Raw genomic sequence first — 19,307 nt, forward strand, 5'->3', positions numbered from 1 at the left:
CGCAGCCCAAGTCCCAGGTGGGCAGATCAGCCAAACATGTCTCCGTGGCCTGTCACTGGGCAGGGGCGGGGTCTTGTTGTATTCTCCAATTAGCAGCGGCTGGGCGGAGTCCAGACAACCAGAATCAGGATAGGATGGGACCAGGAGAACTGTCCATCAAGGCAGGGGCGGGGAAGAATTACTGTCCAATCAGAGCGCGGGCCCTGGAAAGCCGTCCAATGAGGGCACGCGACGGGTGCGCTTCCAGCCCCGGGAAGTTTCTCTCAGCCTCCGCAACACTGGTGTGAACGAGTCCCGGCGTTATCTGGTGTCCTGTCCCAGTCGCTCTCACTAGCCGAGGTCGCAGGGCATGCTTTGGAGAACCCGGAACGAGGAGAAGATGGTGAGTGCATGGCTCAGGGCCCTAAGAGAGGAAAGTTCCGGTTTGCACGGACCGGAACTTTCCGAAAATGACGGCTGGCCGGGGTCTCTCCCACCCACGGGGTTCCAACCCAAGTTCCCTCCTCGACCGCGGGGTGGGGACCCAGAGTCCTGTCCCGGGGTCCCGACCCGAGTCTCCCTCTCGGCTTCAAGGTGGGGTCCTGACGTCCTGTTCCGCGTCCCGACACAAGTTCTCCCTCGGTTGCGGGGTGGAGACCCAGCGTCCTGTCCCGGGGTCCCGCAAGGAAGGGACCCGATGTCCTGTTCTGGGTCCCGACCCATTTCCCCCCTCGGGGGGGGGGGTGCGGCGGGGACCCGGCGTTTTATACCGGGGTCCCGACCAGAGTTCCCCATCTCGACCGTGGGGTGGGGGGACATAGCGCTTTGTCCTGTTATTGCGCGGGGTCCAGGGCGTCTGGACACAGCCTGTGGTCCCGTGGGCGTCGGAGGGAGGACAGGACGGCTCCCAACGGGCCGTTAGGCTCAAAGGGCGGGGAATCCTCCCTGAACCTCACAGATAAAGTCAAGCCCGGACTAGTAGAGGAGACTGTATGATAAAGAAACACTGTTGCGATAGGGCAGACGCGCCAACCACACCGCAGAGGGCTTTCGTCTTCAATGAGAGGAGGGGGACCAGGAGGGAAGCTGGGCGAGTGAGGCGCACGGATTCCGAGACCAGCGTGGCTGTGCTGAGTCCAGCTCAGCAACACAGAACGAGAGACGGGTGCCAGCAAGGCATAAGAAAACACAGACAGAATAGAAAGAAAGATGGGACCGGGGAACTCAAGACCTCGAGGATCAAGAGCCCCGACATTCAATGCCGCATGACTTATATTGAACTTCTTGGTATCTGTTTTTTAAGCATCTGTTTTTTACGATAACATAAGTTTCCCATGTTCCCGGTCACGTCCCCAGTTTATGTTCTTCTTTTGAACTTCTATCTTATTTTCTGTACAAAGGGCACCATATGGCTGGGAGCAAAGATCTCCCCGCAGGAACATCAGAGAAACAACCAGTGCGTGTGCAAGCAGCTTTCTGACTTGCGCTGACGGGGCATTGCTAAGTCCGCACTCCTCTTTCTCCATCTGCTCAAGCAGGTCACTCTGACCCCAGCCAATCAACCCATGTACTCTGGTTATTTTTTGTTGCTGTTTCCTGTTATTTTTTTCTCATGGTTTTGCAAAGACATCTGGAGAATGTTTTCCCACATGGTTGGACTGGATAGGGCTCCTGTTCTCTGATAGGTTGCTGTTCTCTGAAGAAGCTGACCAGGGGCTTGTTCTGAACCTCAGTGTTGCTCAGACATGGGGGCGACCCAAAGTTCAGGAACCTGTGGGGAGGACTGTCCTAATGTGGGGTTAGAAATGGGACACAACAGAACTTGGTCAAGCCCAAATGTGTGGGACCACGGACCTCCTGGTGTCAAAGGTAAAATGTCAAAGTGGGGCTGGCCTCCGCATTCCTGCAAGGAGCACCACAGAGTATCTTGTACTTCGGGAACTGATCCACAGTGACTTTCCCCACAAGTTGATTTCTGCCTCAGGAGGTCCCAATGCTCTCCTGTCTCCTGTAGAACAGCAATCAGTATTGAGTCTGCAAAGAAAAGAGTTTTATTTGGGGTCTTAAGAATTGCAATTTGGGGGAACATGGGTTTGATTTGATGGAATACTATTTATGTTTTTGAGGCATGACAAGAAGATGTAAGCATATTGGGCTCTTCCTAATGTTGATTTGTGTGGCTTCATTAACCAGCAGACCTTCTCAAAGGGAGGAGTGTCTGCTCCACAAGAAAGACTTTAAAAAAAGTATTCCTCCTCCTCCCACCAGCAGTGTAACTCCAAGATAATATTCCTTTCCTAATCCTGTCAGGGGTCATGCTGATCTCCTGCAGATTTAGACTGTATTTTTGGTGAACTTGATGAGAAATGTCATTGCATCATTTTGATGTATGTTCCTTTGTCTCAGAAATGTATATGACTTATGACTTCCCTGGAAGTCCAGTGGTTAATAATCCACCTTTTAATGCAGGGCACTCAGGTTCATCCCTGGTTTAGGGAACCTAAGATCCCACAAGCAGCAGAGAACGACCGAAAAATTTAAAAAAAAAAATTTATATGACTGCCTTAGACTTCTAGCAAGTGGAACCGTCCTCAAAGTTTAATAAGAAACTATCTCCTGGGTTATAATCCTCAGATTGGCTTAAATAAAATTCTCTTATCTTCTCTATTCGATTCACTTAATTTTTCATCAACAGCGTAAAACTGAAAGAGTGTTGTAGGGAGGAGAAAGAGTATCAGGCTTATTAAAGGAAAAGCCACAGGGTTGTTAAAGTTGCCTGGAATGAATTATGGTAGACACTGACACAGGGAACCAAATATTTGTCCTTGAGAGACAGGCTGTCATGAGTTATTTAGGGGAAGGGTCCGTTTAAGTATCTTGACTTTCTGAACCACTGGGCAAATGTTCTGGAGGCCTGCATTAAGGCAGTAAGTAGTGAAAAGTTCAGATTCCATCTGGGCTGATTCCTGCATAAACCCCAGTTCTTCAGTGGCCTCCTGGCTCCAGTTTATAGCGCTCCCTTAGTAATACTGACTCCATTTTATTTTTCCTTTCATACCTGTCTCGTCCTTTCCTGGCTCCCGGACTTTGGGGGTAGCCCTGAACAGGGAGCACTGAAAGGAACTGAGTGGCACTTTTATGTTCAGGAAAAGGGGAATGCAACCTGTGAAGTGATGCTGTGTCCGTCTGGCCAAGGGTAGATTCGGCTTGGAGTTCACCGGCGCTGCCAAGTGTCCCGGAACATAAGCCAGGCAGTAAAGGGCTGAAGCCGACTACCCGTACTTCCGCCCTGCTTGGCCACGTGGCCTCCAGCCGGCCTGTCCCTCACAATCTAGTCCTTCACTTGTTGTCAATCAAGGCCCGGAAGGGGGTGTTCCCAGAGGTATATCCAATCAGGGACGGGGGTGGGCACGTTCGCTGACATGGTGACGTCGCTCTTTGCCTGCCGGGGCGTCCCATCGCACCTACCTCGCTGGACACTTGGTGTCCCTTTGCTGTCGCTCTGACCTGCCTGAGCCATTGGGCTGCAGGGCCACGGAGAGAGCCACCTGAATGCGGGGGGAGGGACTGAAATGGTGAGTGTATGGGGCTGGCGCTGAGACTGGCTGGGGCTGGTTTGAACTGGTCGGACGGGACTCCCCGCCCCCGGCTGGACGGTAGTCTCCACCGTCCACTTCGTTTCGCGTGCCGGCCTCCTATCCGGTGCTCGCGGGGCTCCCGGGTCCCGACAGCGATGTGGGGTCTTGTGAGTTCCAACCGGGTCCTTGGCCTGTTGGATGTCTGGCTGAGGACGAGGCAACGTCCGGAGCGGGTCGTCGGGTTCTGGGGTCCTTCCCGGGACCTGACAGATGAAGTCAAGTCCACAGTTGGTCAGAGAGACTCTATTGCAAATGCTGTTGCCAGAGCGCCGAGGCTTGGGTCTCAGGGATGTGCCAGCGTCGCCAGCCACACGGAAAAGTGCTTTTCTGTGTGAGGAAGGCTCACTGACAGAATCAGAGATCCTGTGGTCAGGGCACCCTCGGCCCAGGTCAAGGGGGAACTTGATCTGCCGCTCAGTGAACCTCAGTTTGGGAGTTGTAGAGGGGAGTGACCCAGAGTCAGGGGCATTTGGGAAGAGAAGGTTGGAGTAAAGTTTGGGTAAAAAAAAATGGATTTATTGGGGAACAACAAAAAATTGCAATTAGGGACAGATGAGGTATAGCAAAAGCTATAAGCAAGTCCAACAAACTTATGTATTGGGGGAAAAGGAGGGAATTGAGAGGGGTTGTATTGGTGTAATAAAATCCGTGGAGAAAATGGAAAATTCAATTTTTCTCATTGGCTAGTTGCTGGGATAGCCAGTTTCTTGAGAAGATGCAGTGTATGTACATGTTTTTCTGTTGGGTGCTGTAATTGATGATTCTTTCTTGTTTTCCATTTTTCTCTTGGGGTCCACAGTCCGCATTTCTTCCTCTAATTGATGTCAAGTGGTACTGGGTGAGGCTCTCCCTTCTGGCTCCACCCTTGATTCTTTTTAGGTAGTTTTCAGTTTCTTAATTTTCACATAGGCCATTGAGAACACCTGGTCAAGACTGTGGCATTGAAACAACCCAAACCTTCTAACAAGAAACCTTTATTCAAATGAGTTATTCCAGAGGGAGAAGGGTCTGTTCCACCAGACACAGGAGGCCCTGCAGGAGGGAGGACATGTGACCCTAAGATCTTCAAGTGTCTCAAGAGCTGTGCAAGGAGAATTTTCCTTTTACAGAGAGGAGTGACCAGAACCAGGAAGGGCCAGGTGTGGTGCTTGGACGGTAGATCCCTGAGGCCAGCCTGTCCTTAGGAATCTGTGTGCTGGCTGGGGTGAAGTAGGCCAAAGTTCAGGGGGAAGTCGAGGGGCTGAACCAAAGTTTGGCCAACAAGCACTTGTTCTGCGTGGTCATTGGGGCAAGCAGGTCCCCTAATCACAGTGAGGTGGAAATGGGGCTTTGGGGTTGGGGGGCAGTATTTGGCCTTGCCCTGAATAAACAAAGGGTCTCCTTGTGAGTCTTTCTGAATCAAGTGGGGCAGTTTCTTGCAGCTTCCCATTTTCCAGAACACTGAAGTGTGGGGAGTCCTTTCATCTTCCTTATGTGTTCCCAGGAGAACAGAACTCACAGAGGGTTCAGCGTTGTCCCCTGACATGGGGGAGCAGCCTCCTCTGGTCCAGCTCTGCACGAATAACTTCCCTTCCTCCAGCTTCAGGTTTCAGCAGGTGTAAAATATTGAATTCTTCTTGCCTGGCTTCTCCTCAGTGAGGGTGGTAACATCTCAGGTCTCTGCTCTTTCCTGAAGGCTCGGGTTCTCCCGGGTCTTTGGGCCCTAACCAGAGATGCCTCTGGGGAGAAGGGAATGTTCTGTCCTCCATTAGAATGCCAGAAATGCAGGCATTCCCACCCCTTCATGTGAAGTGGGTGGAGATGTGAATGAAGAAGATTCTTAGGAATCTTAGCAACTCTTCCATGAAGAGTGTCTGGTGCTGGTCCACTTCCTGTTATTAGTCAGTCAGCAGACATAGAAATTCTGGGAACAGTGACCTGTGCTATGGAGACTTGCTCACTTCTTTTTAGATGAGTCACAGCTTGTTGTTATGAGGAGTTAGTGAACTGATGCCTGTCTTCCCAAAGGGATGAGCAGTAACCAGTTTCTCGAACCAGAAACCTGCCCTAAAATTTCCCTCCCGTGCGTTATCCAGGAACACAGGCGGAAGCAGCAATTTTGCAGATCCTCATTCACACACGGAGATGGAGCATCATGTCTGCTGTAAATGACCTAAAGCTGGTGCATCCCCTGGGGTTGGGGACAAGCTGAGCCTGGGAAGGAGGGGAAGGAAGGTGCCCTGGGGTCTTGCTGGTACCTTTTCCCACATGGTTGGCCTCAGACCATAGAACCACCACAGAAGGAGCTGTTAATGGCAGGAGGGTGGGGGAGGGGATCTGCCTGCAGAAGTGCTGGGGGTGATGTGTCCCCTAAGGCTGGCTGTTTCCTGACCTTTGCTTTGGGCCTTATCCAGGGAGGACCAGTCAAGGGAGTTGGTGGATTGTGAGGTGTGCGCCCTGAGTGAGTGTGACTGTTGGACATGGTGAAGTCTCCTTGGGTTCAACTGCTGCTGAGAGGATGGATGAACTTGAGCGTTTCCTCCTGGTGAAAATTGAAGCTCAGAGGAGGGGCCTTTTTTTTTAACCACCACGGGGAAGCTCAGTCCTTCCCCCTGCCCTGGGGGCACCCCTTGGCCCCCAGTTCACACAGCTTTGACCTTCTGACTTGGGGTCTCCTGTGCACCATGGGCAGCAGGCTGCTGATCTGAGCGGCTCACACTTGGCTGCTCTCCCCTTTTGTTTACTCGATGAGAGTCTTCTGCCCTGTCACTCAGTGTACAAGTGTGTAAGATATTTTTCTTCCATTACATGAAGGTGTAGGATTTTGTTTTTTCAGATATACTTGCTTATGTGTGTGTACAGTTTTTAAAAGAATTCTTTACTCACTTTGGAGCTGTGCTGGGTCTTCATTGCTTCGTTTGGGCCTTCCCTAGTTGCAGTGAGCAGAGGCTTCTCTTGTGGTTCCCAGGCTCTAGAGTGCAGGCTCAGTTGTGGCTCACAGGTGTAGTTGCCCCTCGGCTTGTGGGATCTTCCCAGACCAGGGATCAAACCCATGTCCCCTTCACTGGCAAGTGGATTCTTAACCTCTGGGCCACCAGGGAAGTCCTTTAAATCTATTGTTAATTTCCTATTGTATCCTCTTTTCCTTTCTTTCTGGGACTCCAGTGATACTAATGTTTTGTGTTTGTCCCACAGGTCTCTAAGACACTTGTCATTTATTTTTTTGTCTATTTTCTCTCCGTTGTTCAGATTGTTGTTATTCAGTCGCTCAGTCACGTCCGACTGTTTGTGACCCCATAGACTGCAGCATGCCAGGGTTCCCTGTCCTTCACCATCTCCCGGAGTTTGCTCAAACTCATGCCCATTGAGTAGGTGATGCCATCCAACCATCTCATCCTCTGTTGTCCCCTTCTCCTCCTGCCTTCAATCTTTCCGAACATCAAGGTCTTTTCCAATGAGTCAGCTCTTTGTGGCCAAAGTATTGGAGCTTCAGCTTTAGCATCAGTCCTTCCAATGGATGTTCAGAGTTGATTTCCTTTAGGATTGACTGGTTTCATCTCCTTGCAGCCCAAGGGGACTCTCAAAAGCCTTCTCCAACACCACAGTTTGAAAGCATCTGTTCTTTGGCGCTCAGCCTTCTTTATGGTCCAACTCACATCTGTACATGACTACTGGGAAAACCACAGCTTTGACTAGAAGGACTTTTGTTGGCAAAGTAATGTCTCTGCTTTTTAATACACTGTATAGGTTTGTTATAGCTTTTCTTCCAAGGAGCAAGAGTCTTTTAATTTCATTGTGGCAGTCACCATCTGCAGTAATTTTGGAGCCCAAGAAAAGAAAGTCTGTCACTGTTTCCATTGTTTTCCCATCTAGTTGCCATGAAGTGATGGGACCAGATGCCATGATCTTAGTTTTTTGAATGTTAAGTTTTAAGTCAGCCTTTTCACTTTCCTCTTTCATCTTCATCAAGAGGCTCTTTAGTTCCTCTTCACTTCCTGCCATAAGGGTGGTGTCATCTGCATATCTGAAGTTATTTATATTTCTCCTGACAGTCTTGATTCCAGCTTGTGCTTCATGCAGCCTGGCACTTAGTGTGATGTACTCTGTATGTAAGTTAAATAAAAGGGTGACAATATACAGCTTTTGATGTACTCCTTTCCCAATTTTGAACTAGTCTGTTGTTCCATGTCTGGTTCTGTTGCTTCTTGACCTGCAGACAGGTTTCTCAGGAGGCAGGTAAGGTAGTCTGGTATTCCCATCTCTTTAAGAATTTTCCACAATTTGTTGTGGTCCACACAATCAAAGGCTTTGATGTAGTCAGTGAAACAGAAGTAGATGTGTTTTTGGAACTCTCTTGCTTTTTCTGTGATCCAGCGGATATTGGCAATTTGATCTCTGGTTCCTCTGCCTTTTCTAAATCCAGCTTGTATATCTGGAGGTTCTTGGTTCACATACTGTTGAAGCCAGTCTAACTGAAAGGATTTTGAGCATGACCTTGCTCACATTTGCTTGTGAAATGAGTACAACTGTGCAGTAGTTTGAACATTCTTTGGTATTGCCATTCTTTGGGATTAGAATGAAAACTGACCTCCAGTCCTGTGGCCCCTGTTGAGTTTTCCAAATTTGCTGGCATGTTGAGTTCAGCACTTTAACAGCATCATCTTTTAGGATTTGAAATAGCTCAGCTGGAATTCCATCACCTCCACTAGCTTTGTTTGTAGTGATGCTTCCTAAGGCCCACCTGACTTCACATTCCAGGATGTCTGGCTCTAGGTGAGTGATCACACCATTGTGATTATCCAGGTCATTAAGATCTTTGTTGTATAGTTCTTCTGTGTATTCTTGGCTCCTCTTCTTAATATCTTCTGCTTCTGTTAAGTCTGTACTGTTTCTGTCCTTAATGGTGCCCATCTTTGCATGAAGTGTTCTTTGGTATCTCTAATTTTCTTGAAGAGATCTCTAGTCTTTCCCATTCTGTTGTTTTCCTCTGTTTCTTTGCATTGTTCACTTAGGAAGATTTTCTCCTTGCTATTCTTTGGTACTCTGCATTCAGATGGGTATTTCTTTTCTTTTCTTCATTGCCTTTTGCTTCTCTTGTCTCAGCTATTTGTAAGGCCTCCTAAGACAACCATGCTGCCTCTTTGCCTTTCTTTTTCTTGGGGATGGTTTTGATCACTGCCTCCTCTACAGTGTTATCCATAGTTCTTTAGGCACTCTATCAAATTTAGTCCCTTAAATCAGATTGGTTAAATTCTGATGTCCTACTGTCAAGTTGATTGATTCTTTTCTCTGTCGTATTCATGCTGTATTTTAAACCATCCAGTTTTTTAGTTCAGTTCAGTTCAGTCACTCAGTTGTGTCTGACTCTTTGCAGCCCCATGAACTGTAGCATGCCAGGCCTCCCTGTCCATCACCAACTCCCAGAGTCCACCCAAACCCATGTCCATTGAGTCGGTGATGCCATCCAACCATCTCATCCTCTGTCGTCCCCTTCTCCTCCTGCTCTCAATCTTTCCCAGCATCAGGGTCTTTTCATATGAGTCAGCTCTTCGCATCAGGTGGCCAAAGTATTGGAGTTTCCGCTTCAGCATCAGTCCTTTCAATGAACACCCAGGACTGATCTCCTTTAGGATGGACTGGTTGGATCTCCTTGCAGTCCCAAGGACTCTCAAGAGTCTTCTCCAACACCACAGTTCAAAAGCATCAATTCTTCGGCACTCAGCTTTCTTTATAGTCCGACTCTCACATCCATACATGACCGCTGGAAAAACCATAGCCTTGACTAGATGGACCTTTGTTGGCAAAGTAATGTCTCTGCTTTTTAATATGCTGTCTAGGTTGGTCATAACTTTCCTTCCAAGGAGTAAGCATCTTTTAATTTCATGGCTGCAATCACCATCTGCAGTGATTTTGGAGCCCAGAAAAATAAAGTCAGCCATTGTTTCCACTGTTTCCCTGTCTATTTGCCATGAAGTGATGGGACCAGATGCCATGATCTTAATTTTCTTTTTTTTTAAAATTTTCTGAATGTTGAGCTTTAAGCCAACTTTTTCACTCTTCTCTTTCACTTTCATCAAGAGGCTCTTTAGTTCTTCTTCACTTTCTGCCATAAGGGTGGTGTCATCTACATATCTGAGGTTATTGATATTTCTCCCGGCAATCTTGATTCCAGCTTGTGCTTCCTCCAGCCCAGCGTTTCTCATGATGAACTCTGCATATAAGTTAAACAAGCAGGGTGACAATATACGGCCTTGACGTACTCCTTTTCCTATTTGGAACCAGCCTGTTGTTCCATGTCCAGTTCTAACTGTTGCTTCCTGACCTGCATACAGGTTTTTCAAGAGGCAGGTCAGGTGGTCTGGTATTCCCATCTCTTTCAGAATTTTCCACAGTTTATTGTGATCCACACAGTCAAAGGCTTTGGCTTAGTCAATAAAGCACAAATAGATGTTTTTCTGGAACTCTCTTGCTTTTTCAGTGATCCAGCGGATGTTGGAATTTGATCTCTGGTTCCTCTGCCTTTTCTAAATCCAACTTGAACATCTGGAAGTTCACGGTTCACATACTGTTGTAGCCTGGCTTGGAGAATTTTGAGCATTACTTTACTAGCGTGTGAGATGAGTGCAATTGTCAGTTACTTATTTCAGCTCTAAACTTTCCATTTGGTTCTTCTTTGTAGCTTTTATTTCTTTGCTGAAATTTTCAATCTTTTTATTCATTTCAAGTGTGTTTGTAATTACTCGTTGAAGTATTTTCTATAGCTTTAAAATCTTTGCCAGATAATTCCCTGTGTGATTTTGGTGTTGGTGTCTGTTGGTTGTCTTTGAGGTGTAGGTTTTTATTCATTGGTTGGTTGATAGCACCTTCCAGCAATCAGCCCCCTGGATGACGATTGTCCTGATCTTTTTTTATTCTTTGCCGCTTTGTAGGTGTCCCTCATCACCAGCAGTGTTTTATATGGTTTTGCTTCTGCTGCATTTGTAGTAAGTGAAGGTGACCAGTTCCACACCAGTAGCGGCACACAGAAGGCTTCTCTGTGGTTCTCAGTCCGTCTGTTTCAAACGTGCTCATGTCAGAGGAATGGCTCCCCCAGTTCACTCCTCCATCCAGTCCTTGTGGGGCTTGGGTTGTCTCACAATTTTAAAAAAGTTTATTTGGCAGCACATGGGGTCTTTAGTTGCACCATGTGAACTCCTAGTTGCAGTACGTGGGACCTAGTTCCCTTGCCAGGGATTGAACCCAGGTCCCCTGCATTGGGAGCATGGAGTCTTAGCCACTACACCACCAGGGAAGTCCCTCACATTTATTTTTGATTTGTCAGCAGTGCTGTTATTCTCCTTTTTGTCTCCCAACTCTAAGTGCAAAGTGTGAATATTTTATATCTAGGGGAAAAATTGTGGGATTGTAGATTATTGATAAGTTAGAAATACTAGGAAGTGTAGAGGGGTGACTGGAGTTGAGTGTTGATTCCATGCCATTTCTAGCACTTGGACAATCCAACTTAATTTTGTTTATCTTTTGTGTCCGTTTTGTGTGAAATGGGGTCTGCTTGTGATTCTAAGTTGGTTTTTACTGATAACCATTGGTGGTGAGCATTTCTTTCAATGGGTAATTCATCTTCTGTGAAATAGTTTCCTCACCTTGAACTCATTTGTATGTCTACTGATTTCTTATGTTTTATTTACATACTGTGGATATTCATCTTTTTTCATCTCTAGGTATGGCAAATATGTTCTCCCAGATTGTGAGTTATCATTTCTCATGATTCTTTACTTTTTAAAATTCATTGTTAATTGGAGAATAATTGCTTTACAATGTTGTGTTGCTTTCTGCCTTATAAGAAAGTGAATCAGCCATAAATTTACATATATCCTCTCCCTCTTGAACCTCCCTCCCACCCCCACCCCAATGCTGGGGAATTCTTAACTTTAATAGAGTTGGATGGAATTTATCCATCTCTTCCTTTGTGGCTTACTTTTTTCCATATATAAGAAAACTTATCCTACACTCAAGTCATAAATGCGTTTCCCTGTAGTGTCTCATAGAGTGTCCTACTTTCTTCTTTCACGGTTAAGTCCACAGTGAATCGGTTATTACACATGTAGTTACAAGAGAAAAGATTTCTTACTTCCCTGGAGATAGCCGGTGCTGCTGCCCCATGTGTCAGTCGCCCCCTCCCAGCAGCACGTGCCCTGGCATAGATCCAGCTGGGCCTGTTTCTGTGCACTGTGGTTTTTTCCATAGGTGTATCTGCCCATCCCTCTGTTAACACCATCCTGTCGTAATCACTGTAGTTTAAAACATTTCAGTGTGCATTAGGAAACATCCCACCACCTTACTCCATAGAAAATCTTGGTTGTTTTTATTTTTTTGGTTGTTTTTAGAAATTCGTCTTTTATTTCAGTTTTTAGAAGTGGTTTTTAAGTCAAACAAAGCGGAACAAACCAACCCTAAAAGAAACCTTGCTGTGCACTGGAATGGTACTTTCATAAAATTCTTAAATGGGAGAAGGTGACATCATGGTCTCTTCTGTGGATATGGCTCATCTCTCCATTTCTTTCTTTCTACTGTCATTAAATGTTTTGTAATTTATCCACTAAAATATTTTATAGACATAATTGAGGAAGAAAACTAGTATTAGTAACAATCAGTTTTTACTTTTAATTTAAAAAAAATTCTTTTTCCTGTGGCATGAGTCTAGCCCTGTTGTTTTAGGTTATTATCCCAGTGTCATTTTGACAGTCATTTTGACAGTCTCTAACCTTCCACCTATTACACTACCAGTGGTAGCCCTGGTGCGGTGCTGGGTGGGTTAAGGAAGGGGCCAAGTGAGACAGAGATGTGGGGAAGGCAAGGGCGTCTGGGCTGGGTGGCAGTGAGAGAATGGGCTGGATGGCTCATGCTGGGACTCTCACTCATTTGGGGAGCTCATGAGGCAGTGGGGAGGGCTGCCTGAGATGGAGGAGCCAAGGAGGGCACATGGATGTGGGGGGGACACTTGGGATGAGGGCCAGATGGTGGCCTTCTGCTCACGGGACATACACACACTCCGACACCACTCTCAGATGAACACTTGGACACACATACCAATACGCTTCTTAACCTCCACCCTGCCCCCAGCTCCCTGCCTCTCACCCTGCTCTCCTTTTCCATCCCACTTACCCAGCATAGCCTGATAACATTTATAGTGTTGTTTATGGTTTGTCTCCCTGCTGGAAGGCAAGCTCCAGAAAGACAGGGTGCTTGACCTGCCTTGTCCACTGCTATATGTCCATCTCCTTAGGCTTAAGTGATCAGTAGGTAAGAACCTGGTGGCTCAGGTGGTAAAGAATCTGTTTGCAATGCAGGAGAATTGGGGGAAGATTCCTTGGAGAAGGGAATGGCAACCCACTCCAATATTCTTGCCTGGAGAATTCCATGGGCAGGGCAGTCTGGCGGGCCACAGTCCATGAGTTGCAGAGTCAAACACCACTAAGCACGGATGCACGCAGATAAGAACTGAGCAACAAGTGAACCCTGCAACCAGTGAACCCTGCAACCAGTGTGTGCCACCTGGTGCCTACGCAAACATGCCCAGTGGCCCACAATACTGCCACAGATGTTCTCAGACGCTGATGTTCTCAGTCACATGCATACAAGCGCTTGCTTACCCCCAGACTCACACATCCATGCAACACACAGCTACACGGACCTTGCTGCCACTCACAGGTTCTTTCAGATTCACACCCAACCGTCTAGGTTCCAAGGTTTGTACTCCTGCAGACACACGCCAGCATGTCCCTGCTCCCCACCCTCTCAGCTTTTAAAAGTTGATTATATTTTTAAAAGATCTGTTTAAACATTTGCATTTCATCTGCTTGTTTTGCTTGATCAAAAAACACTGAGATTTGTTTTTGTGAGTTTCCAGTCTGCAATGATATGATACTGCCAGTGGGCATTTGTGAGTTCTGATAATGTTTTTAAAGTTCATTGATTTTTTTTTTTTTTTTTGCTATGGATCAGTACTTCCTTCCTCTTATTGCCAGTAATATTCCATTGTGAGATTAGACTGAATTTGTTTATCCAAGTCAGTTCATGGCCTTCTCAGTTGTTCCCATGTTTTGGCTGTCACAGCTCATGTGGCTGTGAATGTTTGTGTGTATTCGTTTTTGTGTTGGTGTTTTACTTTCGCCTCTCTTGGGTAGATAGATAGCTAGAGTGGAATTGCTGTTATATGGTGCTGTGTTAATAATCTTCAGGATTTGCTGGAGTGTTTTCCAAAGTGGCTTCACTATTCTACCTTCTCTCCAGTGGTGGTTGAGGGTTCCAGGTTCCTCACATCCTCCCCAACACTTGCTTGTCTGTCTTACAGCTCTTCTAGTGGGTATGAAGAAGTATCTGTGGTTTTCATGTGCATCTCCTTGATGACTAATGTCCCATTCCCCCCCCCCCGCCCCCCGCCCCCGCCTTTGGCCACACCGCACAGCTTGTGGTATCTTGTTTCCTGACTAGGGAGCCAACTGAGCAACCAGGCAGTGAAAGCGCTGAGTCTTAACCCCAGGACTGGTAACAAACTCCCTAATATTCCACATTTTTAGGAGTTTGATTAGCAAGCCCCAGTTGCAGCCCAAGGTTAGGTAGCCTTGTCTTTGTAGCTGATATAGTAGTAATTTTATCATCTAGATTTCCAGAATATATCTTTGATTAAAATTCTAATTTATAAAAATAATCATTTGCTTTGTATTTCAGGGGTGTGGTGTCAGCCTATATTGTCCTAAAGATAATTAGGTGTTTTTTCCTCTGTGTTCAAGTTACCTTCGACTCTGTTGCCATCAGGTCTTCTGCAGCTATTGTGGGGCATCCTCCTTGTACTCTGGGCACTTGGTTATTTATCCGAGAGACCCTGCTGGCTCCACCAGCCCCTCAGGAGCCAGGCCTCCTCTTAACCCCACGTTAACTCCACAGGTGTCCCAGGCCCGGGATCCTGACCTGTGCCTGTGCCCTTGGTGTCCACTTCATCCTGCAGAGGGCTGTGTGTTTCTGTCAGATATGAGGGGACCAGACCACGCTTTTACATGCTGTTTCAGTCAAAGTGAAAGTTGTTCAGATGCAGTGGTCCTGGAAAATCTGTGTCCACAACCTCCTGACAGTATGCTCCCATCCTTGGGGAATCAAGGAAGTAACTTACAAGTAGGCCACATACCCATTTCCAAGTCATCTGAATAATTATTTCATTTTCAGTATTTGTCCAGCCTCATGATCTGCTCTATTTCATTAAAAACAGTTCTTTTTCATTATGTGTGTGTTTATCAGTTATTGCTGTTACATGGTTTCATTGTCCAGCACTCACCATCACTGAGAAACCTGCATTAGATTTGCTGGCATGTGATCACTTCCTGCAAGAGCATAAGCTCAGAAGTCCTAGGAACTGAGTCCATTTTCCACCTGTCGGCCTCCCCAATCCTCCCACACTCGGGGGTGAAGGAGGAGCCTCGCTGACACAGAACATGTGGCTGTTTCAGGACTCAGTGGTCTTTGAAGACGTGGCTGTGAACTTCACCCTGGAGGAGTGGGAACTGTTGGACCCTGCTCAGAGAAAGCTCTACAGAGACGTGATGCTGGAGACCTGCAGGAACCTGGCCACTGTGGGTGAGGACGGCTTCCTCCCTGCACTGTCTTTAGTGAAGTTACTTCTTACAATGTCCTTTCTTATGAGTGATGAGGATGGGAATATTTTGAAAAAAATATGGTCCCCACCTTTTTAGAACCTACCTAGAGTAGATAGCTTTTCCGACAGTGTGACTGTACTGAATTGATTTTTATTACTCTTGATCAGAATCCTGAGGCTCCCTAATTTCAAAACTGTGAGCACGGTCTCCAGTGTCACCTTGGGGCAGTGAGAGAAGCATAATGGTTTTCACCCTGTGAAAGTTATCCTGTGATCAGTACACATTTGAGATGATCTTGCTGCAGTTAAACCTACACTTAACCTGTCCTCCACCCTCCCCAGGAGGAGCATTCTCTAGGAGCATTTTGGCAGCCGCACTCTGTCCCACCTCCCATGGGCAGCTGGGTCCATGGACTTCACCCAGGGCCTCTGTACCTGTGATCACCAGGGAGCACACCTGCTCGGGAGGACCAGGTTCTGGGTCAGGGAGGGATATTTGGACGTATGCGTTAGCAGCACAGCTCAGGTCTCTGAGAAGGTGATAGGTGTCATTAACTTGGCTTCCCTCTTGGAGTTTTCATCCATTCTTGTTCACTGAAGTCTTTTTGGAGCTTCTCTGACAAAGGGATCATTCGGGAAAGTGCATTTTGCCCAGTTCCTTTCTACTTTGCTTCTGTGAGGTACTTATTAGTGAACAGACTGCCATTTTGACTCATTTTCCCTATGATGGCCATCACTCTCTCCTTGGGTTGTTAATTATTAACATAGCTCACAGAACTCAGAGAAACTTATTAAAGGATATAATTCAGGAACAGCTAGATGTAAGAAATGCATCTAAATTTGAGGAGGAGTTTCTGTGCTTCTCCAGGTGCCAGTTTCACCACATCTGTTTGTGTTCACCAACCCAGAAGCGCTCCAAACCTTTTTTTCATGCCTTCATTACATAGGCATGGTTGATGAAGTCACCAGCCATTGCCAGTTGCTTTGATCTCTAGCTGCTCCCCCACCCCCAGAGGTTTGGGGGTGCTGGGGGATATGGGTGGGACTGAAAGTTTCAACCCTTTAATCAAGTGGTTGTCTTTATTGGCGATTAGTCCCGATACTCAGGATCTTTGCAACAGCTTCTTTCATTAATATAAACTCAATTGGGATGGAAAAGGCTTGTTATGAATCATAGGAAACCTATTTCACCTTTCTGATCCTGAAGCATTTTCTGGAAATGAGCACAAGAGACCACATATTGTTGCTTTTATTGCTCAGGAAATTCCAAGGGTTTTGGGATCCCTCAGCAGGAAACAGTGGATAAGGACCCAGTTTATTTGAGAAGTACATGTTGGTCATCTCAGTGACCAAATGTGTGTGTGTGTGTGTGTGTGTGTCTGATAGATCACAATATCACACATCTCCTTGCTTCCTTTATAAAATTATTTTACATTTTTGAATGAGTCTATGGAGAGAAATCTAGATATGGTCTCTCTTTCCTTTCCCCCACCATTTCTTTCCCAATGATTTAATTATGCTTCCAATCATTGCAGGTTCTTGCCCGCAAGTTAAGGTCAATATATCAAGTCCTCAGTGGGATATTTTGGAGACTGGACTGTGCATTGAACAGGAAGTTGTAAGATTCACAAGAAATGACTCTAGGTCTGTTTTGGGAGAAAACTGGGCATTTCATAACCTGCGAGATCAGCATCTAACTGAGGAGAGGCATGTGAGGTGAGTGGCACTCCCACAGGGAGAAGGGGGATGAGGGATCTCAGCAGAGTGTTAGACTCATGTGATGGTAAAGAAAGGTATGAAGTCGCTCAGTCGTGTCCGACTCTTTGCGACCCCATGGACTGTAGCCCACCAGGCTCCTCCATCCATGGGATTCTCCAGGCAAGAATACCGGAGTGAAAAAAAATAAAAGAGGAGTGGGTTGCCATTTCCTTCACCAGGGGATCTTCCCAACCCAGGGATTGAACCCAGGTCTCCTGCATTGCAGGCAGATGCTTTAACCTCTGAGCTACCAGGGAAGCAGCTAAACAATTGTAAAGTTAGCTAATAAACAATTGTGTACTCAGAATTTTTACAAAACAATACTTTTATAAATGTGCTATAGATACTGAGCATCAGAAACTTAATTCAGTAGGAAACAATGATTAGAAAACCTCGTGTAAAAAACACTGAAAGTTATGGCTCTTTGAGCCCTCAGCCAGAGCATTAACCTTTGTTGCACTTTGTCACGTTGCAGAGAGTGCTGAAAACATGCCCATTCATTGAAAATCACAAATATATAGTCAAAATCATGAATAACCATAAACAAATCATTAATCCCTAATAATTCACTTCCTGTTTTGACCAGAAATCATTTGGTGGAAAGTCTCTGTGAAGGTAAAGAAGATCATCAATCTCTAAAAACTCCAAACAGGATTATAGATCTTACTGTGCATGAGAGTTATCAGATTAAAATTCAGCCTCATCAATGCATTACATGTGGAAAAGCCTTCAGGGATCATTCCTTGAAGAAGAATCAGCAAAAGTCTCACACTGGACAAAAACCTTATACATGTGAGGAATGTGGACAAACCTGCAGCTGTGTCTTGTGCCTCAGCCCTGCTGGGGAAACAGACTTTATAGAGAAACCTGATAAATGTCAAGATGCTGGGAGAGCATCTAAGAGATGCATGAAGAGTCACAGTAGTAAACAGTCCTTAGACTGTAAAAAATCTGGAGAAGCTCTCACTTTTCAGGGACATAAGAGAGGTCAATATGGCCAGAAAATCTATGTGTGTGACGTGTGTGGGAAATCTTTCAGTTATTATTGCCAACTTAAACGGCACGTGAGAACTCACACTGGAGAGAAACCCTACAAATGCAAAGAATGCGGGAAAGCTTTTACTGGCATCTCACACTTCCGAGAACATGTGCGAATGCACACTGGAGAGAAGCCCTATGAGTGTAAGCAGTGTGGCAAGGCTTTCAGCTGGTGCACTTACCTTCGGGAACACATGCGAACACACAGTGGAGAAAAGCCCTATGAATGTAAGCAGTGTGGCAAAGCTTTCCCCTATCTCAAATCCCTGCAAGGACATGTGAGGATACACACAGGAGAGAAGCCTTATGTGTGTAATGATTGTGGGAAATCCTACAGTTGTCCTAAGTACTTCAAAAAACATGTGAAAACACACAGTGGAGTAAAACCCTATGAGTGTACAGAATGCAGAAAAGCATTCATCACTTCTTCATCCCTTCGAGAACACATGAAAACACACAGTGAAGAGAAGCCTTATCAGTGCCAGCAGTGTGGGAAAGCCTTCAGGTATCCGAGATCTTTGCAAGGACACATGATAACTCACAGTGAAGAGAAACCGTACGAGTGTCAGCAGTGTGAAAAAGCCTACAGGTGTCTCATATCCCTGCAGAGACACACAAAGACGCACACTGGAGAAAAATTCTGAATATGAAGACTGGTGGGAAAGCCTTCTCCCTTAAAAGCTTATAAATGAAGCAGTCAAGGGGGAGAAACATTATGAATGGAAAGAATGCAGGGAAAGCCTTCAGCACTTCATTTATTTTGTACTTGAAAACTCAGGGTAGGATGAATTTTTTTAATGGAAATAAATATGGTTTTTCCTTATAAGTGCCTCATCTTGAATAGGGATCCCAGTGTATTAATTTCTAGTTTGTGTTGCTGATCTGAACACTTAAGATAATAACCATCCCTCTATGTTCCCATCATCTTTACTACTTGTGTGTTGTTACCCTGGACATTAAATACACAGTTACATACTACATGTCTCAATGTCATTACAATGTCTTTTGAACCCAGAGTGAAAGTTTTTTTTTTTTTTTTCTGATTTGTGTTTTTTTTCTATGTGGTATCAGTTTAGATGAAAATATTTTTGATCTTTACTTTGCCAAATGTTCATAGTATGTGATCATAATATGATCATAATATTGTTGAAAAGTATTTTCTCATCCACTGTTATAGATACTGGAATTTCCTGACTCAGTATTTACCCTCCTCTGGAGTTTTTATACTGAAAGGTATATATCTTCTATGTTTCTTTTTTGCTAGTGGA

The 19,307-nt window shown here is 45.8% G+C and overlaps 1 protein-coding gene across 2 annotated transcripts; it reads left to right on the plus strand.

Moving 5' to 3' along the window:
- Nucleotides 1–256: 256 nt before the first annotated feature.
- LOC122440200 (zinc finger protein 77-like) lies at nt 257–19,022 on the plus strand. 2 transcript variants are annotated; one of them, XM_043466143.1, is made up of 4 exons: nt 257–382; nt 15,098–15,224; nt 16,779–16,959; nt 17,588–19,022. In XM_043466143.1, exons 1-4 carry the CDS (start codon nt 350–352, stop codon nt 18,681–18,683), a joined length of 1,437 nt encoding a protein of 478 aa, XP_043322078.1. In that variant the 5' UTR covers nt 257–349; the 3' UTR covers nt 18,684–19,022. The 2 variants fall into 2 exon arrangements, with proteins under 2 accessions (XP_043322078.1, XP_043322079.1); XM_043466144.1 differs by lacking the exon at nt 257–382 and adding an exon at nt 3,394–3,554.
- Nucleotides 19,023–19,307: the final 285 nt, after the last annotated feature.

The sequence above is a fragment of the Cervus canadensis genome, chromosome 4 (genome assembly GCF_019320065.1).
Source record: "Cervus canadensis isolate Bull #8, Minnesota chromosome 4, ASM1932006v1, whole genome shotgun sequence".
NCBI lineage: Eukaryota > Metazoa > Chordata > Mammalia > Artiodactyla > Cervidae > Cervus > Cervus canadensis.